Source organism: Bos grunniens, chromosome 8 (genome assembly GCF_055505025.1).
Source record: "Bos grunniens cultivar Pamir isolate PY7600 chromosome 8, Bosgru_T2T1.0, whole genome shotgun sequence".
Lineage (NCBI taxonomy): Eukaryota > Metazoa > Chordata > Mammalia > Artiodactyla > Bovidae > Bos > Bos grunniens.
The window spans coordinates 43019200-43046850 of record NC_141172.1 but is presented as its reverse complement, the minus strand read 5'-3'; the positions used below and the strand labels follow the sequence as shown (position 1 = coordinate 43046850).

Here is a 27651-nt window from a genome sequence, read left to right as displayed (position 1 = left end):
AACTCATCTCACATGCTAGTAAAGTCATGCTCAAAATTCTCCAAGCCAGGCTTCAGCAGTACGTGAACCATGAACTTCCAGATGTTCAAGCTGGTTTTAGAAAAGGCAGAGGAACCAGAGATCAAATGGCCAACATCCGCTGGATCATTGAAAAAGCAAGAGAGTTCCAGAAAAACATCTATTTCTGCTTTATTGATTATGCCAAAGCCTTTGACTGTGTGGATCAAAATAAACTGTGGAAAATTTTGAAGGAGATATGAATACCAGACCACCTGACCTGCCTCTTGAGAAACCTGTATGCAGGTCAGGAAGCAACAATTAGAACTGGACATGGAACAACAGACTGGTTCCAAATAGGAAAAGGAGTACATCAAGGCTGTATATTGTCACCCTGCTTATTTAATTTATATGCAGAGTACATCATGAGAAATGCTGGGCTGGAAGAAGCACAAGCTGGAATCAAAATTGCCGGGAGAAATACCAATAACCTCAGATATGCAGATGACACCACCCTTACGGCAGAAAGTGAAGAGGAGCTAAAGAGTCTCTTGATGACAGTGAAAGAGGAAAGCGAAAATCTTGGCTTAAAGCTCAACATTCAGAAAACGAAGATCATGGCATCTGGTCCTATCACTTCATGGCAACTAGATGGGGAAACAGTGCAAACAGTGGCTGACTTTATTTTGGGGGGCTCCAAAATCACTGCAGATGGCAATTGCAGTCATGAAATTAAAAGACTCTTACTCCTTGGATGGAAAGTTATGACCAATCTAGACAGCATATTCAAAAGCAGAGACATTACTTTGTCAACAAAGGTCCGTCTAGTCAAGGCTATGGTTTTCCCAGTAGTCATGGACGGAACTGAGAGTTGGACTATAAAGAAAGCTGAGTGCCGAAGAATTGATGCTTTTGAACTGTGGTGTTGCAGAAGACTCTTGAGAGTCCCTTGGACTGCAAGGAGATCCAACCAGTCCATCCTAAAGGAGATCAGTCCTGGGTGTTCATTGGAAGGACTGATGTTGAAGCTGAAACTCCAATACTTTGGCTACCTGATGTGAAGAGCTGACTCATTTGAAAAAACCCTGATGCTGGCAAAGATTGAGGGCAGGAGGAGAAGGGGACGATAGAGGATGAGATGGTTGGATGGCATCACCGACTCAATAGACATGGGTTTGGGTAGACTCTGGCAGTTGGTGATGGATAGGGAGGCCTGGCATGCTGCAGTTCATGGGGTCCCATATAGTCGGACACGACTGAGTGACTGAACTGAACTGAACTGAATAGGAAAGAACAAAACAGCCCAGGAAGAAAACCTTAGAGTAAAGCCCTTGGAAGATAAGTTCCACATGTCGGCTCAGAGCTCCCAGCAAAATTTTTAGCACCTCACTCTTAAAAACAGGAGGAGAAGGGCATGACAGAAGATGAGACAGTTGGATGACATCACCAACTAGATGGACATGAGTTTGAGCAGGCTCTAGGAGATGGTGATGAACAGGGAAGTCTGGCATGCTGCAGTCATGGGGTTGCAAAGAGTTGGACATGATTGAGTGACTAAATTGAATTCACTCTTTAATATGAGACCAAACAAACAGAGTAAAGAACAACATGGGAGAAAGAGAAACTACACAGGGAGAAGACATCCTTTAAAGTATGTATCAGTCATATCCTAATAGAGATCAACAAGATGTGGCAGACTGCCTATAAAACTGAAAAGACTGAGAATACCAAGTATTGGTGAGGGCATAGAGAAACTGGAGCCTTCATACTCTGCTGTTAGTGCAAATGGTAGTCACTCTGGAAAATAGTTTGGCAATTATTTATTAAGTTCAATATACACATTATATGACCCAGCAATCTCACTCCTAGGTATTTATCTAAAACAAGGAAATCATATATTCCTATAAAGACTTTTTCACAAATGTCTGTAGCAGTTTATAGTAGTGAAAACCTAGAAATAACCCTAATTGTATCAAATGGTGAATGGATAAACAGAATGTAGTACATCTATATAAAGGAATACTACTCATTAGTAATAAGAAATAACCACTGATACATACAACACCATGAATGCATCTCTAAAACCTTATGCTGAGTGAAAAAAGCCTGAAGAAAATGGCTACATATTGTATGTTTCCATTCATATGGCTTTCTGGAAAAGGTAAAACTATGGGGCAAAAAGCAGATGAGTGATTGCCAGGGTCTAGGGGAAAGAGGAGAGGTTAAACTTCAAGGGATGGAAAAGAATTTGTGGAAGCAAGGGAAATATTCTATACCTTGACTGTCTGAGTGGTTACATTACTGTACATGTTTGTCCAACTTCATCAAACTATATACCAATAAAGTATCAGTTTTACTGCAAATAAATTTTATACCTCAATACATCTGACTTATTTTAAAAAGATATGGTACTCATGAAACATGAATAGGAAGTTATTTTTAAAAAGAGTTATTTGGAAAACAAAAAAAAAATGTTTTGGGAAATTAAAAATATGACAGTGGAACTGAAAAACAATGGAAGGACTTGGAGCTAAAGTGAGGAAATCTGCCAGAAAGTAGCACAAAACAAAGAGGAGAAAAATGGGTGTTGGGGGAAAGAATAGGATAATTAAAAGATCTGTCTAGTAGAGTCAACATCTAAACAATAGCCATTACGGAGAAAGGAAAGAGAAAATAATGGAGGAATCATCCAAGAAGTAATGCAAGAAAATTTCCCAGAATGAAAGGACATAAGTTTCTAGATTCAGAGGATCCTCCAAGTGCCTGGCACAATAGGGAAATATAGTCCCACACTAAGACTCATCGTTGTGAAAAGAAGGAACACTGAACACATACCAAAGGCCCCAAAAGCCTCTAGAAAAGAAAAAAGGGAAGATTTCAAAACATGAATTAAAAATCAGATTTCTCGAGTTTGGTAGGAATGGCTATAAGACAATAGAGCAATTCTCTCAAACTTTTGAAGGAAAATAATATCCAACCTGGATATCTATATTCAGATAAATACCAATTCAGAATGAGCAGAGAAAACAGGCATTTTCAGACATGCAATGACTCAAAACATTTACCTCCCATGAGCTCTCTCTCACAGAGTAACTGGAGAATGTGCTCCTCCAAAATGTAGGAGTAAATCAAGAAAGCAAAAGGCAAAGGATCCAGAAATAGGAGAGTCAACATAAGAAAGGCGTAAAGGGAATTACAGGATGATGCTAAGTGGAGATTTCAGGACAACAGCAGCTCACAGAACTACCAGTGCAGATAGAGATTCCAGGTCTCCAGGACAGTGAAGTGAGAGAAGATTTGACACTAGAAGTGTATGAGGGTTAACAGTGGTAAATACACTTCACAAAAACTGAATAATGAGAAAACAAGATGACTACTAATTCCAAAGAAGTTAAAAAGTTGTGCCGAAAGGAAAATATAATTACAGTATTTTGCATGGCTCAACCACGTTATGATAATCTAGACATTGCATACTGATCTTACCAAAATGATGATAGAACTTGTTTAAGGAAGTGTGCTTGGATTTAGTGAGTGGAGACAGTGAAAAAGAACTACAGATTCATCTTCCATGGTATGAAGTCAGTAACACCTCAAACTGAAAAATCAACAAGGAGCAGTATATTCATAGTATTTAGCAATAGAGAGATAAATACCATCCCCCTCCCCAAAACAAAAGACTGACCCTGGAAAGTAGAAAATTGGGGGAAGGAGTTGTGAAGGATTTTTTTCATAGCAAGCTATGAACTATCTGACTTTTTAAACTATGTACTGTGATCAAATTTTTTTTTTAATTTACAATCTTGCTATTTCCATTCCACACTCTAACAGGCATAGCCTGAAAATCATATGCTCAAGCTTTTTTTTTCAGTTGCATCAAAAAAGACAGATCAGAGCCCTGAAGCCTTCCAGAGTATCCCACATATCTATCTGAACGTATACATGTCATGTGAATATCTATGAATCCAACCTTCCTTATAATCCCAGAAACCCAACACACACTGAGGTCTCCTTTACCATTTCTTGTTCACCACTTGATAGAAGACCACATGCTTACCTCCATGCATGGCATCAACTCGGATCTTCAGTTGGCCGGGCCCGGTCAACAAACTCTTGATGGCATTAAAGTCAAAAATGGTCCGAAGGAGGTTGAGATAGATATCCACTGGGTCCACTATCTCCACTATGGATAGGAAAGCCAGAGGAGACACCAATGACTATCCATGAGGGATTCTTGGAAGCATAAAAAAGCATGAAATTCTGATCACAATCCCATCATAACCCCACACATTTTCATGGGAAGCAAAGTGCCCATTTGCAGAGAAAATCACAAAGCACAATCAAGATGCTACAAACTTCGCAGATGATTAAATGGTATAAAAAATATCAAGTTGCAAATTCTTCTTTGCAAGTGCAAAATCAACCACAAGAAGAAAGTAATTAAGATAAAACTATGCCTATTGTCCCCACTTTTCTCATTCCACCACCTCCCTCCCACAAACTGCAAACACCTTGATGCTAAGAGGCATCTTGGCAAAACCCATTGCCTCTCCTGTGGGGACTGGCCAAAAAATAACTCAGCTGGCCTGAAACAATTCAAGAAGTAACCTCAGCAGTGAACCCTACTTTCTAAATGCCATGGTACCAAGCAGATTCAGGTTCTGAATTGGTGATAAAGGATATTTTTCTGAGTTTGTGTAAAGTTTCCCATGTGCCCAGTCTATTACCAGGTTCAGGGTGAGTGCCAGATATTTAGAAATCTTCATTAAACATACATGCTCTCTTGCACCACCCAATGACCAGACAACCAAATCAAGTCTTTTCCATTTATTTCACAGAATACATCATACTTTTCAAACTTGGTGATCAGTACATAATTAGTAACCAGAAAATATTTTTCCCAGAAATAATAAATATTTTATTTCAGGCACTAAAATTTGTCCATGAGCTCTGCTTTTGAAATTTGTAGTTAAATTTTGAAACTTATGTATGCTGTTTTTCAAATTTTTCAAACACATACTACTTTGGAACCTTGAAACATTTAAACCTGCACTAAAGATATTACCAATCCACCTTTAATAATTTTTAATAAATCTAGGTGTAATATTTAGTGGGTGAGATTTTATACGTAACATGAAAATATCCCTTCATCTGGTCAAATACACACTAAAAATACTTTCATTGCACTTAAATCAAGTTCAAATATAATAACTTTTTCAAGAACACAGATAGTTTTTAATCATCTTTAATAGGAGGAGGATATTAATCTATGCTCAGTTGTGTCTGACTCTGCAACCCTATAAACTATAGCCCACCAGGCTCCTCTGTCCATGGGATTCTCCAGGCAAAAATACTGGAGTGGGTTGCCATTTCCTTCTCCAGAGGATCTTCCTGACTCAGGGATCAAACCTGCATGTCCTGCGTCTCCTGTATTGCAGGTGGATTCTTTACCCCTGAGCCACCAGGGAAGCCCATACTAATCTATAAAATAAATTAATTAAAAGTTTATACAAAATACATCTAAAAATTATTAACATAGTGTACGTTACATATATTTTATCACAATAAAAAATTAATCTATAAAATGAAAGGTTATGGCTTGTGAATATGTTTGAAATTTTACTATCTCTACAACATAGCATAATATTTTTGGCAATTTCATTCTGGGTCTAACTTTTAAACTACTTGCCTAAATACATTTGGTATTTATAGCAGGTAAATAGCATTAATACCAAACAAAAATGTAAAAAAACAAGGAAGCAAGTAGATTTCCATGAAAACTGAAAGCTCACATCACATAGTTCTTGCTCTTCATCCTTTAAGATGAAATGCCAAAGACTAAATTGTTTCCAATTAACTCAAGCCTTGCTCAACATTTAAATAGCAAGAATACAGCACATAAATTATCCCAATCGTTTTCCAATTCTTGAGACCAGGGAATGTCTCCCTCTACCTCATGGTGTCTGCAGCCCTGTAGAAAACTCACCAAGCGAGCAATGTAGCTGGAACAGTGGTCCTGAATCTGAGCCACCAAAGATCTGGGTCTCTTGGACAACTAATACAACTGTGAAGATTCAATCAACCAACAAAATTTCTTCCTGACAATATAATAATACCTGCTTTTTCTGTCATCTTATTTTCCAGTACATCCACACATATGTAATCAAGTATACTTAAATCACTTAGTTAAATAAAATATCCCTTGCTTTTAGCTGTCAAGCCATTGTGTGTATGAATACTCCCAACTAGATTAATAAAATCAGGAATCATTGCATCCTGTAAGTATCACGTGGCTTTCAATTAACTTCTGCTCACTAGCTAAGCAAGCAATTGACTCAAAATCTTCCAATAAAACTGGAAGAGTTGGCCCAACACTGTGTCTCCAAATAGTATATTTCAAGCTCCTCTCTGTCCCTAAAATACCATGTGGCCATGAACTAGGTATTTCACCTTTTGAACTAAATAAATTACTTGTAAAATAAGGATACCATCTTAATACAAACTGGATTTAAGCTGATAGAGGCACTGAAGGAGTTAAAAAAAAAAGTTTGTTTTATTGCTACTTGTATGCCTTCTAGGAGAAAGCAACAGGATAAAATAGAGGGTGAATAATAATATGCATTTACTTGGTATTAATGTTATTACATGGTTCAATACTAATCTACAAATTGAAAGGTTAAATCTGAGGACTTAGAAATTTTATTCACTCTACCATACAGGATAATACTTTTGGCAACTTCATCCTGGTTTTCAATTTTTGAACCATTTTCCTAAATCCATTTGGTACTTAGTGAATTCCTTTGTAAAATCTTCTATCATGGAGCATGGTATAGAGCAGGTGGTCAACCGTGAATTGAATCAAGATAAACTACATGATCCTAGCTTGGAAAAGAAACACCTATCTTCCATGGGAAATTTCAACAACTCCATTACCTTGTTGGGTCTCTTTTTAATTATCTAAAGTATTTCAGCATCTTCACCTTAATTGCTTAGAAAAGTAAAGACATGTGTTGGCAATTCACAGTCTATTCTTGGAACACTGTAAAAGAGTCAGCCGTGAAACGTTCCCTATGTCAAAAATGATAGAATTTGGAAAGCAGTTGTTGAAAGTTGCCAGTTCCAAATATCTTGGCTGCTCTCATTTCCCTCTGCACCACACTCAGTTTATATCTATTTATCAAGTGCCACTCCTAAAATTGATAATTCCATCACTTTTGTATGTGCTCTCCCCTGAAGAAAAAATGTCACCTCCATCCACAGAGTTCTAATTTTCTTCAAAATACAATTTCCCAATTACCTCTAAATGGTTTGAATTTGTTCTCCAGGTCAAATTCTTGTCTTCCTAGTCGAGACAGGTCAATTCGCAAATCAGGGCATATAGTGTATTCCTCGATTGTTTTGCTGATTTGGTAGATTTTGTCTGAGACGACATCTGGAGCAGGACCTAAAATTGGAAAATAATACGCCACCAAAAATAAATTTGCATAAAAAATAAATCAGAGAAATGTTAGCTCTTCCTCCACCAAGCAGGAACAAGATTTCTTTGTGTTCTAGACAACAGTCAACAGTTCACAGTTCAAATGGCTTCAGTATTTCTTATCCATCCACTCTGGAGGAAACGGGGCCAGCCTCACCTGTTCCATGCAGGCCAATAACCCACATGTTGCTTTGTTTTAATCCACTTCTAAGCAATGAGACGTCTTCCCTAAAAATAGTTGCACACCTGCCAGGGAGACCTGGTTATGTCATCAGCTTTATTCAGGATATGAGACACAAACAGGATATGCATTTGACAGAAGTGAGGGACTCCAGGGTTAAACTGCAGCCTCCCAAGTGCACCCAGAGAAAGTATGACTTCTACTCCCAGGTCTGCTGCCTATTTGGTGTATAAGTTGACCAGGGTACGTTAGTTTTCCCAACTCATACTCTCTAGTGACTCCCAAGTTTTCAAAGTGAAGTTTAAAATATCTGATGCACATCTTCACAAGGTCAAGTTGACAATTAAGGTGAAGTGATAGGCTTTAAATGAATTGAACATAAAATCAATAGCTGCCCTCCTTTTTCTTTTTAATTTTTATATCTTACTGCAAGCTACTTTGGATTTTTTTCAGTAAGTTTGGGAATCAAGTAAATAAGTAGATTGAAGATCTAAAATATAAATGATTGACAGATAGATAGCTTTGTGTATTGATCTCACTCACTAGTTACAATTTTCCATTGAACTGCAATTGTTTCTTGATTTCTCTTCTATCCCAGCCCTTAGAACTATGCTATTCAATTCAATAGCCTCTAGCCACATGTGGCTCTTGAACACTTGAAATATGACTAGTTATACTGACATGTGCTATAATTATAAAATACACACCAAATTTTGAATAGTATAAAACCAGAATAGATTATATTCATAATTTTATAGTAACATGTTGAAGTGATAATATTTTGGATATATCAAGTGAAATAAAATATTTTATTCATTTCATCTGCTTCTTTTTACTATTTTATGTGGCTACTAGAAAATTTTTAATTACATGTATGGCTTACAATATATTTCTATTAGACAGTGCTGCCTTAGAATATAGCACGGTAGTTGCTGTTTTAGTCACTAAGTTATGTCCAACTCTTCATGACCCCATGGATTGTAGCCCTCCAGGCTCCTCTGCCCATGGGATTTTCCAGGCAAGAATACTGGAGTGTGTTGCCATTTCCTTCTCAAAGGGATCTTCCTGACCCAGAGATCAAACGTGAGTCTCCTGCATTGGCAGGAGAATTCTTTACCACTGAGCCACCAGGGAAGCCCATTTCACTGTTATCACCTCCCAAAAAGGTTCCTTGAACATATAAAAAGGAATAATTACCAAACTCATCAAGCTGCATACATTAAATATGTACAGGTTTTTAATATATCAATTACACCTCAATGAAGTGGGGAGAGAGGGGAAAGGAATAGCAATAGCACCATTTCACTGGATGGAAAAAAGCCTAATATATTTTAATACCCCCATGTTCTTCTACAGGAAAAGTGAAGACCACAAAGAAATAAACATAGTCCTTCTCAACTTCACTCCTTACATTTTTCATTCTTTTGCAAAACTTAAAAAATTCAATAGAGTTACTTATCTTTGCATTTTTTTTAAGCTTTCCAGATGACACATGAATATCCCTCAGGTACTGCGTTATGTTCTTGGGATACTTCCATCACATTTTAAAAGTCTCTGTCTGAGTTTGTTATGCCAAAGCACACGGATTTCCAAAAGTAAAACAAGTTGTAACCAGCTAGATGCTGCTCAGTCAGCCATGCTGATAACCTCTGAGGTCATCAAAATCCTTTGTATCTCTTTGAGTGAGTGAGTGAAGTAGCTCAGTCACGTCTGACTCTTTGCGACCCCGTGGATGGTAACCTACCAGGCTCCTCCATCCATGGGATTCTCCAGCAAGAATACTGGAGTGGGTTGCCATTCCCTTCTCCATTGTTATCTCTTTACATCCTCCCAGTTCTTAACATCTTCCGCTCCAATGACTTCTTCTTCATTTAAGTCAGTTCCTAGTACAGTCATGCCAGAAACTGTCTCTTGAAATTCTTATTTCAAAAATATCAAATTTGAGTATCTTCATTCCACAAATTCCTAATCTTCTATCTACCCTACTTCTACTCCATACTCCTGCTGAACCTGCTCTCCATTCCTATACAGAAGTCCATCATCACTTGATTACTCCCAGACTATTGGTCCATTCTCATTTCACTGGTTTATTATCCCAGAAGGACCCTATGGTCTAGCATTTGAGCCTTTCTGTTCGTTGTTAGAATAATAAGACAAGCCAACATTTGTTGAAATTTACACATAACACATTTCATGCCTTATGTGGAACTTAGCACACACAAAAAGTATATGAAGTGAGAACTATTAATATCTTCATTTTCCAAATAAGGAAACTGAACTTGGAAGAGATGACTTTAAGCAAGGTCACATCACTGGTATAACAGAGGGTGGGTTTGAATCCTAAGAATCTAATGTCAACTCAGACATTCTTAACAACTACCAGCTCTCCTGCTGCTCTGCCGTGCCCACACTGTCACTCCCCACCACCATCATCTGCTCCACTGCTGCCATTACCAGACTCCCATGTGCTGCTGAAGGCAGTCGTGAAACAATCCAAACTGGTTACCCCAAAGAATGAGGCTGCTTAAGTTTACCTTGATCCCCACAATTCCTCAGGTATCCTCAACAAATTCCCCAGAGGACCTTTTAGAAAACATCTCTATTTATCCCAAGTCCCTTAGCTATCCTTGCTCCATTATCTTCAGTACAGTTCAGTTGCTCAGTTATGTCCGACTCTTTGCAACCCCGTGGACTGCAGCACACCAGGCCTCCCTGTCCATCACCAACTCCGGAGCTTGCTCAAACTCATGTCCATTGAGTCAGTGATGCCATCCAACCATCTTATTCTCTGTCATCCCCTTCTCTTCCTGCCTTCAATCTTTCCCAGCATTAGGGTGTTTTCCAAGGAGTCAGTTCTTTGCATCAGGTGGCCAAAGTATTGGAATTTCAGCTTCAGCATCAGTTCTTCCAATGCATATTCAGGACTGATTTCCTTTTCCTTAGGACTGACAAATTTGACAGGCAACATTTCCTCCTTTTCCTTTACAAGAGGGATAAGCAACTCTTTCCCAAAGTTTCCATTCTATACCCCTCTAGATGCTTCTTTCCCCCAGCTCTGCCTTTTCACTCAGAAGTTCTGCCCACTTCTTGGAATCTAGGTTCCAAATGAGCTCCACAACTCATGACTTCTGTGATACTGGTCAAGTTTTTTAAGCCACTTTTATTCCTCAGTGACTTCATCAGGCTGTTATGAGGATTAAATGAGAACATGTATGTAAAGTTCCGAGTATGTAGCTTGGTATACTCTAAGTATTTAAAAAAGTATTTTTATTATTGATTCCTTTTGTCCTCTAGCATCTTCTCCCCTATTTACAAACATGCTCAGAAAAGTCCTATTCCATAAATAATTTAAAAGCAACATAGCTTTAGATGTGTCCTATTTCTCTGGATGTACCTACCAATTCTGTAGACATTTTGCCTTTTAACTTATTCCATGAGATGTATCTGTATGACACTCAATGGAAGAGATGACTGTGTGCAACTTGCAACTTCGGATGAAAGATGTCATGATAAAACTCACTCTAAGCAGGAAGAAGCCAACTGAATCTCTCCATGCTAGCAGGAATGTTAGTCTCATTAATGACACCAAGACATGTAAACATGAAGAAATAAATGTAAAAGGAAAGACTTTCAACATAGTTAAAGGCTAAATGATAAATTCAACCCCCTTCACCTATTCAGGATATGACTGAGCAAGTCTCATAACCTCCTGAAATTCAGTCTAAAAAATGGTTATTTAAATAGTATCTTTTCCTTTTATACCTCACAAATTATCAACAGAGATGATTGAAATTCTCTTATAAGATATTCAGTCAGATATTAATTCAAATATTTAAATACATTATTTAGTTTAGCAACTTTTATATTACTTATATATTACATTTTGCCATATTCTGAGTACATGAAATGTCCTATATTATAAGTATATAGAATACCTGCACTTTGCATATTTTTTCCTGAAATATTCAGTAGCTTCTGCAAGACTAAATGTTGGCCCAAGGTGTGCTTTTTGGTGAAGCAGGGTTTCTTGAATCATACCTTCAAAAATAAGGCTCTTCATAAAAGGTTGTTTTTTTTTTTTAAACACTTGACTTGAGTAACATTCTTTCTTTGAATAATATCCAAAATGGCTGCAAGGAGGGGGCAATCATGTACTTCCCTTTCAAGATGTGCTACTGTGCCTGGGCCAGGAATGCTTCCTAAGGGCAACAGTTGTTGGTTAAAATTCAGCTCCCACCCACATATACATGAAGACTTAGTGTTCTAGATTAAAAGAGATTTAAGAGATTTAAAAACCAAATGCAACGCATGGTTCTGGGACAAAACTTGGCTTTAACAAAGCAGATGTAAACAACATTTGGGGGACACTCAGAAAATTTTAAATATAGATGAGATTTTAGATGACATTAGAGAATTACTGATTTTTGTTAGGTATGATCATATAGTTATACAGAAATACATCTTTATTTTAAAGAGATGTAGTCAGAAATATTTAAGCCTTCATGCTGTAATTTACCTTAAAAGTCTTTAGGGGAAAAAAGCAAATGGAAAAACAGTAAGGAATATATGGTATCCATTTATTATTATCCTTCCTACCCTACATTTTATACATGTTCAAAAATGTTTTAATTCACCCTTTTACACATATCCCACCCCACTAGGACTTCTAAACTGTCCATGCTCATTCACTACAGTTGTGTCCGATTCTTGTGATCCCATGAACTGTAGCTGCCAGGCTCCTCTGTCCATGGGATTCTCCAGGCAAGAATACTAGAGTGGGTTGCTATGCCCTCCTTCAGGGGATCTTCCGACCCAGGGATCAAACCAGTGTCTCCTCAGTCTCCTGCACTGCAGACAGATTCTTTACCACTGGTCCACCAGGGAAGCCCTTCTAAACTATAAATTTCTATAAATACAAGAAAAAGTGAAATAATTCTAAGCAGGTTAGTAAGAGAAAGTCAACACTATAGGAAAGGGAGAAGGTAGGACTTATGCTAAGAAGTCCTCTGTCTGCCAATGTGACCTTGAGCAAACAGCCTCTCAGGGCTTTGATCTGTCTATTTGTAAAATGATGGGAATCATCTAAATGACTTTGAGGGTCTGCTTCAACTTTAAAATCCAGGGTCCTTCCATGTCAGATAAGCATCAGTATTCAACCATTTCACTGTGCTGAGGAGTGCAGGGGACCAAGAGACTAAATGGGTATAAGACCCCATTGTGCCCCTTCCTTGTCACATCACCTGAGGCAACATGATGCTTAATTTTACATGTCAGCTTGCTTGTGTCACAGAGAGCCCAGATGTTCAGTTAAATGTTACTCTGAGCATGTCTGTGAGGGGTTTCTGGATGAGATTAACAGTAGACTGAGTGAAGCAGACTGCCCTCCCCAGCATGGCTGGGCCTCACCTACCCCACCAAAGGCATGGACAAAACAAAAAGCCTGAGGAAGGGAGAGTTCACTTTCCACCTGACACACTGGTGCTGCTCGGCTTTCAGACATGGACTCAGACTGGGACTTACACCATCAGCTCTGTTGCTTCTCAGGCCTGCAGACTCAGACCAGACCTATATCATCCACTCTCCTGGAAAGATCTTGGCACTTCATAGCCTCCATAATCACATAAGCCAATTCATTCAAATAAATCTCTTTCTAGATCTTCCTGGACTTACAAGTTACATTCTGACTAACCCATTGTAAACTGAAAATATCATAAGTCAAAAATGCATTTAATATACCTAACATCGTGGCTTAGCCTAACCTATCATAAGAATGCTGAGAACACCTTGGTAGTCTACAGTTGTACAAAATCATCTATCCTGAAGCCTGTTTTATAGGAAAGTGCTGAATATCTCATTTAATTTATCAAATACTGTACTGAAAGAGAACAACAGAATGGGTGCAAAGTGAAAGTGAAGCTCACTCAGTCGTGTCTGACTCTTTGTCACTCCATGGACTGTATAGAATTCTCCAGGCCAGAATACTGGAGTGGGTAGCCTTTCCCTTCTCCAGAGGATCTTCCCAACCCAGGGATCAAACCCAGGTCTCCCACACTGCAGGCAGATACTTTACCAGCTGAGCCACAAGGGAAGCCCAAGAATACTAGAGTGGGTAGCCTGTCCCTTCTCCAGCAGGTCTTCCCGACCCAGGAATCAAACAAGGGTCTTCTGCCTTGCAGGCAGATTCTTTACCAACTGAGCTGAATGGGTACAGAGCAGTTGTAAATGTACTGGTTGTTTACCCTTGTGATCGGGTAGGAGCTGCACTTGCTGCCCAGCATCACGAGAGAGAATTATACAGCATTGTTAGCCGAGGAAAAGATCAAAATTTGAAATTCCAGTGAAACAAGGTTTCTACTGAATGCATATTGCTTTTATACTATAAAGTATAAAGTCAAAAAAATCTTTAAATCAAACCATCATTAAGTTGGAGACAATCTATATGTCCTACTGGTTCTGCTTCTCTGGAAAACCCTGACTACTACAGGCACCTCACTAGACTTTTCTGAGCCATTCCCTCTCTGCCTTGCTTGTATGACATCATGGGGTCATTGTAAGACCATGATATAAGAGGAAAGAAACCATGACAATTAAGGCATATTCTGAACCACATACCTCCATTGGCAACATTAAACTTCACTCCAAACTCTCCTCCTGGTCCTCCAGGGCAGTGGCTGGCTGTCAGGATGATTCCACCAGCTGCCTTGATCTTTCTGATAATGCAGGACACAGCAGGCGTCGACAAGATGCCATTCTGTCCAATGATCAGTCGACCAATCTAGATTAGCCAGAAAAAAAAAAAATCAATCTGGTTACATGGGATTGAAGTACATTTCTATGAGAAAGTGTCCCAGGCTCTGTTAGTACATACTGGTCACTTGGCAAAAAGAACTGAGTGGGCTTCAGGTGGGAAGAGATGTGTGGGGGCACGGGGAGGCACCTCTCTGGCCCAATATCTCCAAGACCATATGGGACACCCATGTCTCGTAGTCACTTATTAACCTGTAAGGGAGATATGCCTCATTACTTTTCAGCAGTTTAAAACACCTGATTCTGATGACCAAAGGGTTAGCTTGACTCATATAAGAAGTTCTTAGTTTGTTATTGGCTCATAAACTGCACCTGTACATTCTGAAATTACAAGAAAGAAAAACAGAGCACTTCTCTGCTTCACCTTCCTTCCCTGCCTCAGCACAAGCTCACACAGGAGGGACCTGACTTGCTACAGCCTTGTTGTCAGCAAGTGTATTTTAACTGCACTTGGAAGCCCCAGTTTCCTGAGGGCAGAAGTCCTATTCTGGCCACTAAGTGATACCATGTGCTGGGGACACTGGGGAAATCCAGCCATGCTAGGCAGTGATCTGGAGGTCATCCATCTGTGTGGCCAGACTCTCTATAGCCATGAAATTGAGTTTTAAAAAAGAAAGAAAGCAGCATAGCCCTGTAGAGCATTACTCTGAGTGCTTTGTTTTCAAAATAGGACCCAGTGTCATCCAATGCAGTGGTTCTCAAATGTTGCTACCAATTAGAATCATTAATGAGAACTGGAAGATTCTTACTACTAAGAGTGCCTCAGGATCAGGCATGGCAGGGGAGGAGCCTGAGCTCCACAGGCATTTCCAACATCCAGTCAAGTTTGGTGATCAAACCCTCTCCTTACTCAAAAAACCAGTGGCATGGGCATCACTTGGGAGAAATGCCAAACCTCAAGGCCCACCCCACACTTAGCAAGATCCCTACCCTTCCACATAATTCACTTGTCCTTTAAAGTCTGAGAAGTACTGGCATAGCCTTGAAGCCAAGACCAGCTCTTATGTCCAGCACAATTGCAAAGTTACCCTGGCACCAATAATAGCATTGCTGGAAGTAAGTCATTGACCAAATACGACAATGAGGAAAGATATAGGAAAAAAAATTTCTTAAAGATCAAACACAAGAGCTCCAAAAATAAAGCAGTTTTGGGATAATTTAGTATGGAAAGACACTCAGCTACAACATCTCCAGAGTATATATTCTCAAGTGGATGAGGTAGATTATAAACAAATAAACCTAGTAGTAGTGGTAATAGTAATAGTAGTATTAATAGTAATTACTAGTTGGATAAATACCAGAAAAAAATCAGTGGGATCTGTGACAATAATGGGGTGTTAATTTTAATAATAGCATAACAATTATAGTAATAATAGCTAACAGAGCTTAGATTTTACTCTAGGTATTCCAGGAATCCATGGAAGGGTTTTAAGCACTAGAAGTGACCTTATCAGTTATAAAGATCATGGCTGAGCAATCCAAAAGATCTTATTAAAAAGCAAGTCATATCATATTAGCAAAGCATTCCAACGACTGTCCTCATGTCCCACCAACCCCAGGTAGAGTCAAAGTCTTCAGTCCACCAGGCCCTCCGTGATCTGACCCCATCACCTGCCACTCTCCACTCCCCTTCCTCTCTCTGCTCCAACGACACTGGCTGGTCTCCTGTTCCTCACACACAGCAAGCATGCTTTGTGCTTGCTCTTTCCTCTGCTTAGGACACGCTTACCCAAGTATCCATATGCCTGCCTCCTCCTGTCTTTCGGTTACTATTCAATGTCAACTAATCAAAGACAGAACCCATGACAGTCCTATATAGTACAGCACACATAAGTCCCTAATTTCCTTGTTGTCCTCTATTTTCCTTACTTTGTTTAGTCCTTTGGGTTACACACATTACCCTTTAATATTTTCCATCTTATTTATTTCCTCACTACATATAAGTTTCACTGCTATACTCTGGAGACTCTGGAACAAATCTAGCATATAGTAAGTATGCAATAAATATATTTAACAGAATTAATAGAAAAAATAAGTGATGAATAGGTTTTCTATTAATTCTATTCATTAATTTAAAAATTCTATTCATTAATAAAAAATGAATAGAATTAATGAATAGAAAAAAATGAATGAATGATGAGTGAGTGGCTGCGATGTTAAAAAAATGCATTAGAGAGTGAGAAGTAGAAGAGAAAAAGGAGAAAGATCAGATGGAAGGCTATCACGGCAGAGCTGAGTGTGGACCCTGTCTTAGACTAGACTAGAAGCAGTAGAAATGAAGAGAAGTGATTCTATCTGAAAGTATCTTTGGAAGGAGAATGAACAGAACATGTGGGTAGAATGAAATATGGAATGGAGACACTACGGTAGCCAGCCTTCAAGATGGCCCCCAACAATCCATGCCTCTGGCATTCATGCCTTGGTGCAGTCCCCTCCCACAGTGAATAAGGAAGATCTGGGTGTTTAGTAGAACACTGCAAAAGTGAAGGTGTGTGACTTCCCAATAAATGACGCTGCCACTTCTGCCTTGCTGTCTTGGATTGCTCACTCTGGGAAATAGTGGCCACCATGTCACTGGGACATTCAAGGAGGCCCTGTGCAGCCACCTGGACCAAGAGCACCTGAGTTCTCCCACCAACAGCCAGCATCACTTTCCAGCTATGTTTAAGTGTGTAGGTGAGCCATCTTGCACTGGACTGTCTAGACCCTACTGACATGCAGCCATGTCTGAGTCAAAACAACCTGCCTCCTCGCCCATAGAAACTGTGAGCAATAATAAATATCCGTTGTTATTTTAAGCCTGTAAGTTTTGTCATAATTTCTTACACAGAAATAAATAAAACAGGGACAGTAAGGAAAGGAGTCAACTCCCAGCTTCTACCTTTAATAATCTGATGAATGATGGTAACATTTATTAAGATGGGAAAGATATAGGACAAAAATTACATTCATTTTTTCCAGAGCCATGATAAATCATGTTCCAGGTGCTTTTGTTATATTTTATTTCATCATTCAACTCATTTTGAGTATTACCATGAAACAAGCAATGTTGAAGACCTTGCATATGCAGCAATGCAACTATTCTCAAGGAGTACGCCTATATATTCCAAAGCCTGAAAAATATTTGTAACTTAAATTCATTATTTTCTCTCTCTCCCATTTTTTCAGAATCATTCTTATAGAAATAATTCTCAAAGGGCGGAAAGTTATGTGTGTGTACACGTTTCCTACAGCGGGATCTAGATATTAGAGGTGAAAATTTTTAAACAATTCCTATAAATGTCTAATAATGAACAACCTATCAAAGTGTGATGTCTGAACTTAAGGAATATTCTTCAGCCATCTACAAGGGTAATCATGAAGATCGACCAGTTGGGCAGACTGGGTGAACAGTCCAGAGTTATGCTCCTCTTCCATAGGGCAGAGCTGTTGCTGGGCAACAGATGCCCAGCCAAGGGCTACATTCTCCAGACCCACCCTTGTAGCTATGTGCGGCCATGTGACCAATTTTCAAAATGAGGGAAAAACCAGTGTGAGAAAGAACAGAAGTAATGCGTGTTTGTTCTGGCTAGAAACATTTGTTCTGGCTAACATGTTAAGAGACGTTAATACACCTTTCTCCTCACTGTTTATTTCCCCTTTCAAAAGCTCAACACAGGTGACCATGCAGCTCTAGGAGATGCCAGCACTAGAAGGTGGAAAGTACCTGAGTCCCTACCTCTTCATTGGATGGACAAGAGTCTTTGCCCACCAGCAACATCCACATTGGACTATTATGTGAGTGAGATAAAAATTTCTATTGTTTTAAGGCAATAAAAATTGCCTAAATTTCAAGTTTATTTGCTGTAACAACTTACATTTTCTTAAGCAGTAGAGAAGGAACATAGACAATAATTTAATGCTAAGTCAAAAATGCAGAAATCAAATAACTTTTAAGCTATCACAAAAATGTACAATTATGTACACTTTGGGGCTAGCACTTAGAAAATAATAAATAAATAAATATGCAAAGAAATAAAAATGTATAGTTTGTTAAATAGCAAAGATTATAAACATATCTTTATCTTGTTAAATTTGAATTTTTTTAAAGATAACATCTAATCTGTTTAAAGTGAAAAAATACACTTGAATAAAATTTCAACCTAAAACATTTTAGTTATCAGTGGAAATTTTACCTGTGTAGATCTACTCATTAACCCCCCAATATGCCCCCCAAAATACAGCAATGCTGGACACTGAGGATAACTCTAGTTGAGAGAATTCTAAAAGGAAACAAGTGCTGGAGGAGACGGAGGAGAATAAGTGATGAGGCTTCTAAGATAAGACAAGGAAAATCATGAAGATATTTGTGTACCACAGGAGCGCTCACCAAAAGGGGCCCTCAGCAGAAGAGGATTTAATCAAGGGGCTAAGATGACCTGCTCCATCAGTACCCGTCAGCCTCTTTCCCCAGCAACTCCTGTCATTGTCCAATGGGCTCGTGAACACAGTGGCCAATGATGGCAGGGACAGAGGTCAAGCGTGGGATCACCACATGGACCTCTATACACTGAGGCCAACATGGCTGCATCTACCACTGAGGACTCCATCTGCCCCCAGCAGAGACCAACCCTCAGTCCAGTCTCCACCTGTGTTCATATCACCTCTGTGTGTCTGTGTTCTCCTCTGTGAATTCTCCCCCTCCCAATTCAGTTCAGTTCAGGTCAGTCACTCAGTCATGTCCAACTCTTTGCGACCACATGGACTGCAGTACACCAGGCTTCCCTGTCCATCACCAACTCCCGGAGCTTGCTCAAACTCATGTCCATTGAGTCGGTGATGCCATCCAACGATATCATCCTCTGTCATCCTCTTCTCCTGCCTTCAATCTTTCCCATCATCAGGGTCTTTTCAAAGGAGTCAGCTCTTCTCATCAGGTGGCCAAAGTATTGGAGTTTCAGCTTCAGCATCAGTCCTTCCAATAAATATTCAGGACTGATCTCCTTTAGGATTGACTGGTTGGATCTCCTTGCAGTCCAAGGGACTCTGAAAAGTCTTCTCCAATACCATAGTTCAAAAGCATCAATTCTTCGGCACTCAGCTTTCTTTATAGTCCAACTCTCACATCCATACACGACTATGGAAAAACCGTAGCTTTGACTACATGGATCTTTGTGGGCAAGGTACTGTCTCTGCTTTTTAATATGCTGTCTAGGTTTGTCATAGCTTTTCTTCCAAGGAGCAAGCATCTTTTAATTTCATGGCTGCAGTCACTATCTGCAGTGATTTTGGAGCCCAAGAAAATAGTCTGCCACTGTTTCCATTGTGTCCCCATCTACTTGCCACGAGGACAGAATTAGATGCCATGATCTTAGTTTTTTGAATGTTGAGTTTTAAGCCAGCTTTTTCACTCTCCTCTTTCACTTTCATCAGAGGCTTTTAGTTCCTCTTTGCTTTCTGCCATAAGGGTGTGTCATTTTCATATCTGAGGTTATTGATATTTCTCCTTGATTCCAGCTTGTGCTTCATCCAGTCCAGCATTTTGCATGATGTACTCTGCATATAAGTTAAATAAGCAAGGTGACAATATACAGCCTTGATGTACTCCTTTCCCAATGTGGAACCAAGGCAAATGTCATCAGAAAAGCTATGGCTTTCAAGATCTAATAACTGGTTAAAGAAATATAACCTTTGGAAGCCCTGTTGTATAAGTAAAAAGCACCCCAAAAGTTAAAAGATCTAGATTTAAGTCTTGGCTCTACCCCTGATCTAAGGCAAATCATGTAATTTCTCTGAGGCTTGGGTTCTTCATCTGCAAAGTCAAGAAGGTTCAGAGTCATGAAAAGTTACTTAAGATGGGATTACATAAACCCTCTATGAGCTTCAACATGACACAAATCATGCTATTGCCTTACCCAAATTGTCTCCCCTCCCCCATTTAAAATTTAATTTTAGACCTTAGATAATCCTTTAAACTACCACTTCCCTTTCTGAAAGTCTTAGAAGTACCATCCTCTGCCAATGTTGCAGACTGCTACCTTGCAAAGAAAAGATGGTCTACTTCCAATACTGGCTTTGGTTTTGTTTCCAGCACTAAAGTAGGCAACATCTGACTTTTACTCACATGTGAAATCCAGTCGCAGCCTGGGGAGGTCTGAGCTGTGTCACTCTGCTGTTCCCTCACTGACCCTCTCAAAGGGGCACTGGAGGAAATCCATGCCCACACCATATGATCTGTCTTTTCTTTGTTTGTTTTGTTATCAATTTTATTCCATTCTTCTTCAATGCTCCATGTGATGATTTCATGCCCCCATGCTGGAAGAGTTTATTTACTAAAATCCTTGTACAAGAATTGAATTCTTTAAGGGATGAAATCCATCTCAAAAAATAGCCATAACAACTATCTTAACAATTATATACTTCAACTAGAATTTGTTTTCCTGTTAAGTGATATTGCTTTATTTTGAGAATAGCCTTGACACTTAACAGGATACATTTTTCATTAATTCTTTTTTAACACATTCAACAAGTTCCTTTAAGTGAAGGGGCACTTCAGTAACATGGTTGGCTTGTCTTTCAATTTGCAAAGTCCTATTGTTAAAGTGATATTCTAGGCCTCACTTAATGGATTATTAAAAATCTTAGTAAGAATTTTGGAGGCCTTTTCTTAAGAATTCAAATACATTTCAGAGTTTCTTGTAAATTGAGGATTCTCTGAACTGTATATGATAATGTCTGTGTTTGGCTGGAAGAAGAGAAATCCCACCCAGCCCTGCACCAACCTGGGTGGGCCTTGCTGCCCCTGAGAAACACGTCTTTCAGTTCCACTAGGAAAGGGGGCAAAGTAGACCCGAGTCATGGTCACTCGCACATTCACATGAAGGCACACAGACACAGGCCCCAGGGTCCACGGGGAGCCATGAGAACACTGTCACACAGGCGCCTGCAGACACACGTGAGGTACACACCTCCCCAGACACACAGATCCACAGAGCCAGCACGAACTTGTCACCCCGTCTTAACTTCTAAATGCTTGGGAAAGAGAGGGTGTCCGCTGTACCCATGTACAATTGTCATCAATCATATCCCATGATGCAGTTACTCATAATCCCTCTGAGTCTGTTCTTCTAGATTCCAATGTCTTCCACCAACTCTTAAACCTCACCTAGATTGCATCACTGTTTACTCCACCCATGAATGGGCACAGCAAGTACCTCAGGAATCGATATGCCCCTCCACATACCAAAGACCAGTGTCCTGAGAAAGAGAAAATTTTATTATATGAAGCTTTCTCCCAGCATGTCCATACTTTATACCACGTGCTATATACAACAAATTATTTAACTGCTTTTATTTCTGATGGCTCCCTCTTTTCAGAATACTAACAACTACTCTTCTAAATTAGATTTAGTATGAGTTCAGTTTCTAATTAACTCAGATTAAAGTTCTAGAGAGCAGCAATATATAATTTAAACCCTGGGGCTAAAATCTCAAAGTAGATGCAGAATTTTGATTCCAAATGGTTATTCCCCAGCAACATAACACTAATGAAAGCAGGATTGTTTTCATGTGTAAACTCCCGTAAATAAGATTTCCCCTTTATGATTTCCTTTTAACTTTAAATGAGTAATAAAAAATAAAGAGTCCCAGAGAGAGAAAAGAAAAAGTAAGCATGACATTCTTCAGTATCCTCTGTTCACTATGTCACATCCCTGTAATTCTGAAAGTGAATCAGAGAGAGTTAAAGAGCACACGAGACAGAAACTTCCTTGATGGTTCACAGAGAGTGCTGGTCAGGACCACACAGCCTCCACCACATCCACCTAAGAAGTGCATGGAAAGTCATAAACACAAAGATGCCTGTTTCTCATCTTCTTGGTTAAACAAAAAACAAAAGCCATGAAGGAAACCCAGAGTCAAACTGCCGTGGATGTCAGGGCTTCAGGCTCTTGTCCCAGCTGTCAGAGATGAGTGCCAGCCCCTGACCAGTGCTGCACACGAGTAAGCAGGAGATGGTGAAGTGGAATTTTGAGAGATAACAAACTTAAGACATGGATGTGATTATCCAAACATCAAGGGACTTCTCCATTTGCACATGGATAATTGTGCAGTTACACACTTTGTTACGGGGAGACCAGATGGGAGCAACAGAGCTCATCCTCAGCTGCCTGTTGCCCTCGAAGTCTTGACACACACCCAGGAGCCAGAAGAAGAGATGAGCTCTCATTAGATCCAAACCAATATGGGTTTCACATTCAATTCCAAACCTCTCTACAGGTGTAGAAAAGTCACAGGTATCTGCAAGTTTGGCCCAAGTTCTGTTCCTCAATTAGTCCACCAATCCTCAAGGTCTCGCTGAGCAGATATCAAGCTTTCCTTAAGTACAAACTGGGGGCAACGAAACTGGAGCTTACGTTCCTACTGGTAATTAGGTGCTTGGAAGATACTGAACTCTACCTTAAGATAGAGGACATGGCTCACTGAAATAAAAAAAGGGCCTATCTGCTGCCGCTTTTCAAAGTGATCAAGCCATTGGATACCTGGATAAGAACTATTGGATCTATCCAGGTCAAGAAGGCAGGATTGAGTGCCCTGAGATAAACTGAGATTTTGGTATTCAATGGGAAATGATGTAAAAACAGATTTGCCACCTCCCGACTATATGACTTTTGAAAAGATTCTGAAATCTCTGTATTTCAGTTTTGTTACCCAAAAGATGTAGGGTAAAAGATAGCAACAAAGCCGAACTCCATCCAGTACAGTGTCTGGCACCCAATAAATCCTTGATGTATTTCCTTTGTCTTCCTTGCTGGTATCATTTCTTAATTCTTAATTATGAATTTCTAATTCACAGTAATTGAACACTTTGATGTTTTACTAACCTGCAGTCATTTTTTAATCACATATATATATATATATATATATATATATATATATATATATAACATTTGAAGAAGTGAAGTGAAGTGAAGTGAAAGTCACTCAGTCATGTCCAACTCTTTGCTACTCCACGGGCTATACAGTCCATGGAATTCTCCAGGCCAGAATATGGGAGTGGGTAGCCATTCCCTTCTCCAGGGGATCTTTCCAACACAGGGATTGAACCCAAGTCTCTCACATTGTAGGCATATTCTTTGCCAGCTGAGCCACAAGGGGAGCCCTATATGACATTTATATATTTTATATGTGACATTTATACATATATGACAAATACATATGTGGAATATATGACATTTAGGAATTATTCTTAAGAAGAAAAAAAAATCATCTGTAAATCTAAAAGTGATTACAGTAAACATTTCAGTGTCTACCTTTTGTCCATGTGTCTTTGTGTATCCTCCTCTCTCTTTCATTTACATACTTATATATTTTTACAAAAGGGAAAGATGTAGCCAACATCTTTCACTTAATATATCTACTCCTTCCATGGAGCCTATCTTTCTCTCTCACTGAATATTTTTCCACAACGTTATTTTAGTGCTGTACAGTCTTCCATTATTTAAAGGTAGCATGGTTTACTGACCAATATAAATGTGCTCTTTTAGCTAAGTTTTTATACGTAAATAGGAAAAGGAGTTCGTCAAGGCTGTATATTGTCACCCTGCTGATTTAACTTATATGCAGAGTACATCATGAGAAACGCTGGGCTGGAAGAAGCACAAGCTGGAATCAAGATTGCCGGGAGAAATATCAATAACCTCAGATATGCAGATGACACCACCCTTATGGCAGAAAGTGAAGAGGAACTAAAGAGCCTCTTGATGAAAGTGAAAGAGGAGAGTGAAAAAGTTGGCTTAAAGCTCAACATTCAGAAAACTAAGATCATGGCATCTGGTCCCATCACTTCATGGCAAATAGATGGGGAAACAGTGGAAACAGTGGCAGACTTTATTTTTTTTCGCCTCCAAAATCACTGCAGATGGTGATTGCAGTCATGAAATTAAAAGACTCTTACTCCTTGGATGGAAAGTTATAACCAACCTAGATAGCATATTCAAAAGCAGAGACATTACTTTGCCAACAAAGGTTCGTCTAGTCAAGGCTATGGTTTTTCCAGTAGTCATGTATGGATGTGAGAGTTGGACTATAAAGAAAGCTGAGTGCCGAAGAATTGATGCTTTTGAACTGTGGTGTTGGAGAAGACTCTTGAGAGTCCCTTGGACTGCAAGGAGATCCAATCAGTCCATTGTAAAGGAGATCATTGTAAAGGGTGTTCATTGGAAGGACTGATGCTGAAACTGAAACTCCAATACTTTGGCCACCTCATGCGAAGAGTTGACTCATTGGAAAAGACTCTGATGCTGGGAGGTATTGGGGACAGGAGGAGAAGGGGACGACAGAGGATGAGATGGCTGGATGGCATCACCGACTCAATGGACATGAGTTTGGGTGAACTCTGGGAGTTGGTGATAGACAGGGAGGCCCGGCGTGCTGCGATTCATGGAGTCACAAAGAGTCAGAAACGACTGAGCAACTGAACTGAACTGAACTGAAAAAATGTTTGAGGACTAACTCACACTATGGAATAAATTAAACTGAAAGTAGCTTGCCACTAATTAAATAGAAAAATAGTTGTGTCAATGGGATTCTCCATGCAAGAATACTGAAGTGGATAGCCATTCCCTTCTCCAGGGGATCTTCCTGACCCAGGGATTAAACCCAGGTCTCCTGTACTGCAGGCAGATTCTTTAATGTCTGAGCCACCAAGGAAGCCCCTATAACATGTCTACAATCTGCACAAGTGAAATGTCTTCTTTCTCCTTTAACCACCAAACCTGCTCACTAAAAAACTGCTTAAGTCCATGATGAGAAGTGAAAGGACCATGTCTGTATCCTTGTCTTGGCCCAGATCTTCTTCTTTCATTGCCCCATCTATGCCTCTGACTTGCACCATCCACTTGTATGTCCCATGCCAGGCTGCTAACCTGCCCATGTTGCTGAGCTCACAGTAGAAAGCTGTCCATGCAAGATTAGTTCTTAACTAGAATAGCAAGATTTATATTACTTATGTTTCTTACTAGCAGTCCATCCAGCTCTAGCACAAATTCTATTTATTACCACAGAAACATAGGGCATTTGGGAACATTTAGTCACTTCCTTCAACTCTGTGCTGTCTTCAGATATTTCTGACATCTGGGACTCTGCTCCACACTCTCCTTGAATATACCCAGGGAAGAACATGTATCTTTGGGGATAGGCTGTCCCAGGCACATATACACACATATATGCTACTTGATAAACTATATAAATGCTTAAGAATACTTTCCATTTGGAACCTTTATAGGTAGAGAGAATTATATATATATGTGTGTGTGTATATATGTATATATATATATATATATATACACACACACACATAAATATTTGTTTTATATATATAATACCCAAAACTCAGTATTTTTAGCATTTTTATAAATAGCGTATTATTCTACACATATTCCAGTATATGTATATATTTTTTCCCAGAAAAATCTCAGTCTCTCTTTATAGCTATGCTCTAGTCTCTCTTTATAGCTATGAATAGTTGTCACAGTCAATTAAAATACAAATATGTGGATCTTTAAATAAATTCCATCAGACCAATATCTGGTTGGGAAGTAATTACTGTCCATTTGCTAAATGACTCAATCCGTTATACTATTTTCCAATGAACTAAAGACTTCTGGCAATCATAGATTTACAACTCAGCAAGATTAAACAATTTACTGTTATTTACGACAGCAAAGCTGGGTCTTCTGTATTATATTCCACATTAGCATCTGTCACTTTACATTTGGGAGATCCTGTCCAAAAAAAGATTATGCCTCCTAACCAAACATTCAGCAGGACTGCAGGAACAGGCACCCTGACAAACATCCTGACAAAATACTTTAAAGCATCACTAGAGTTTGCAGCTGTGCGTTTTCAGACGACTCAGCAGATGAGCATGGAGTTTCTTAGCCTCTGCTCAGTCTGTTCCTCTCAGTAATCTCTCACATGGTCCAGTCCATTAGGCTTTAAAATCCTCATGAAATGAACAGATTAAGATCTGGCCTCAGTGGAGCAGGTATAGAGGGGGTGGGTCTGCTCTTAGCACAGTCTAAGCCTCAGAAAGATTTTAGATTGAAAAGCATGGCATTGACTCAGCTGATTCACAACAAGAAATAATGCACAGATCATGCAAAAAAAAAGTCTTGTATGTTGAATTACAGTCTATGCCAGAGCAGCTGCTGCCACCTCAAGTACCGTGACAGGGTGCATGTGCGTGTGTATTTGTGTGTGTGTGTGTGTGTGCGTGCGTGCACACGTGTGTGAGAGGGGAGAGGATCATGACTTGAGCAGTTGCCTCCCAAGCCGTAGCCAGCAGCCTGCAGAAATGCCAAAGGCCTTGCCTATGGAGCTGCGATCAACAGGCACCTTCTACCAGTAAGGCTACTCAGCATAAAAAGCACATATGCACATGTCCTTCTTTTACCTGGAGGAATAGTTTGGTTTTAATTGAGTCATATGAATCAATAAATAATTGATAATAATCCATTACCTCATTCAATCCTCCCAAAACCCCTGGAAGATGTGGGAGGAAGTATTATGACATTCCCTAGTTTTATAAATGAGGAAACAAATCCCAGAAATCTAGGCAACTTCCCCACAGTCATACATGTTGCAAACAGTAGTACCATAATTCAAGTTCAGAGCATCTCCTTTCTTCACTGCTTTTTAGGGATGTGTTTAACTATGAAAGTAATGCATACATACGTGTGTAATTACTTAATAAAGAGACATATATGAAGTAGAAAGGGAAAGGATTCCTCTCCCCCGACCACACACACCCTCATGCCCTAGATATATTCACTGTTAACTGTAGGCAGTATGTCCTTCCAACCCTACTTTATATACCTAATTATATACACATAAGTAGGATCATGCTACATCATGCTACACATGATCTTCTACTAATTGCTTTATTTCACTTTAACAAACTATAATCCACATCTTTTTCAAGTCACATATAGACCCACTTCCTTTATTTATGGATACTGATGCATTCCTGGTATAGTTATGTCATAAATTATGTACCTGCTCTCTACTGCTAAACATATAAACTGTTTTCAAGTTTTCTTTAGCAAAATGTTGCAGTGAATATTCTTGTACATAAATGTTTCCACATTTGTATTAGAAATTTACAGGATGGATTCTTAAATTCAGGGATTCCTAGATAATTGGACAAGTATTC

At 39.3% G+C, this 27651-nt stretch overlaps 1 protein-coding gene across 6 annotated transcripts in view; it reads right to left on the bottom strand.

Moving 5' to 3' along the window:
- The window catches only part of PGM5 (phosphoglucomutase 5), a 219487-nt gene that overhangs the window by 171631 nt on the left and 20205 nt on the right, over positions 1-27651 (bottom strand). For all 6 annotated transcript variants that reach the window (XM_086415428.1, XM_086415432.1, XM_086415427.1 and 3 more), the window contains exons 2-4: positions 14265-14427; positions 7292-7438; positions 4052-4177 (exon numbers count right to left, since the gene is read on the bottom strand). In XM_086415428.1, the coding sequence (XP_086271554.1) occupies positions 4052-4177; positions 7292-7438; positions 14265-14427 (436 nt within the window). The remainder of the gene's footprint in view (positions 1-4051; positions 4178-7291; positions 7439-14264; positions 14428-27651) is intronic.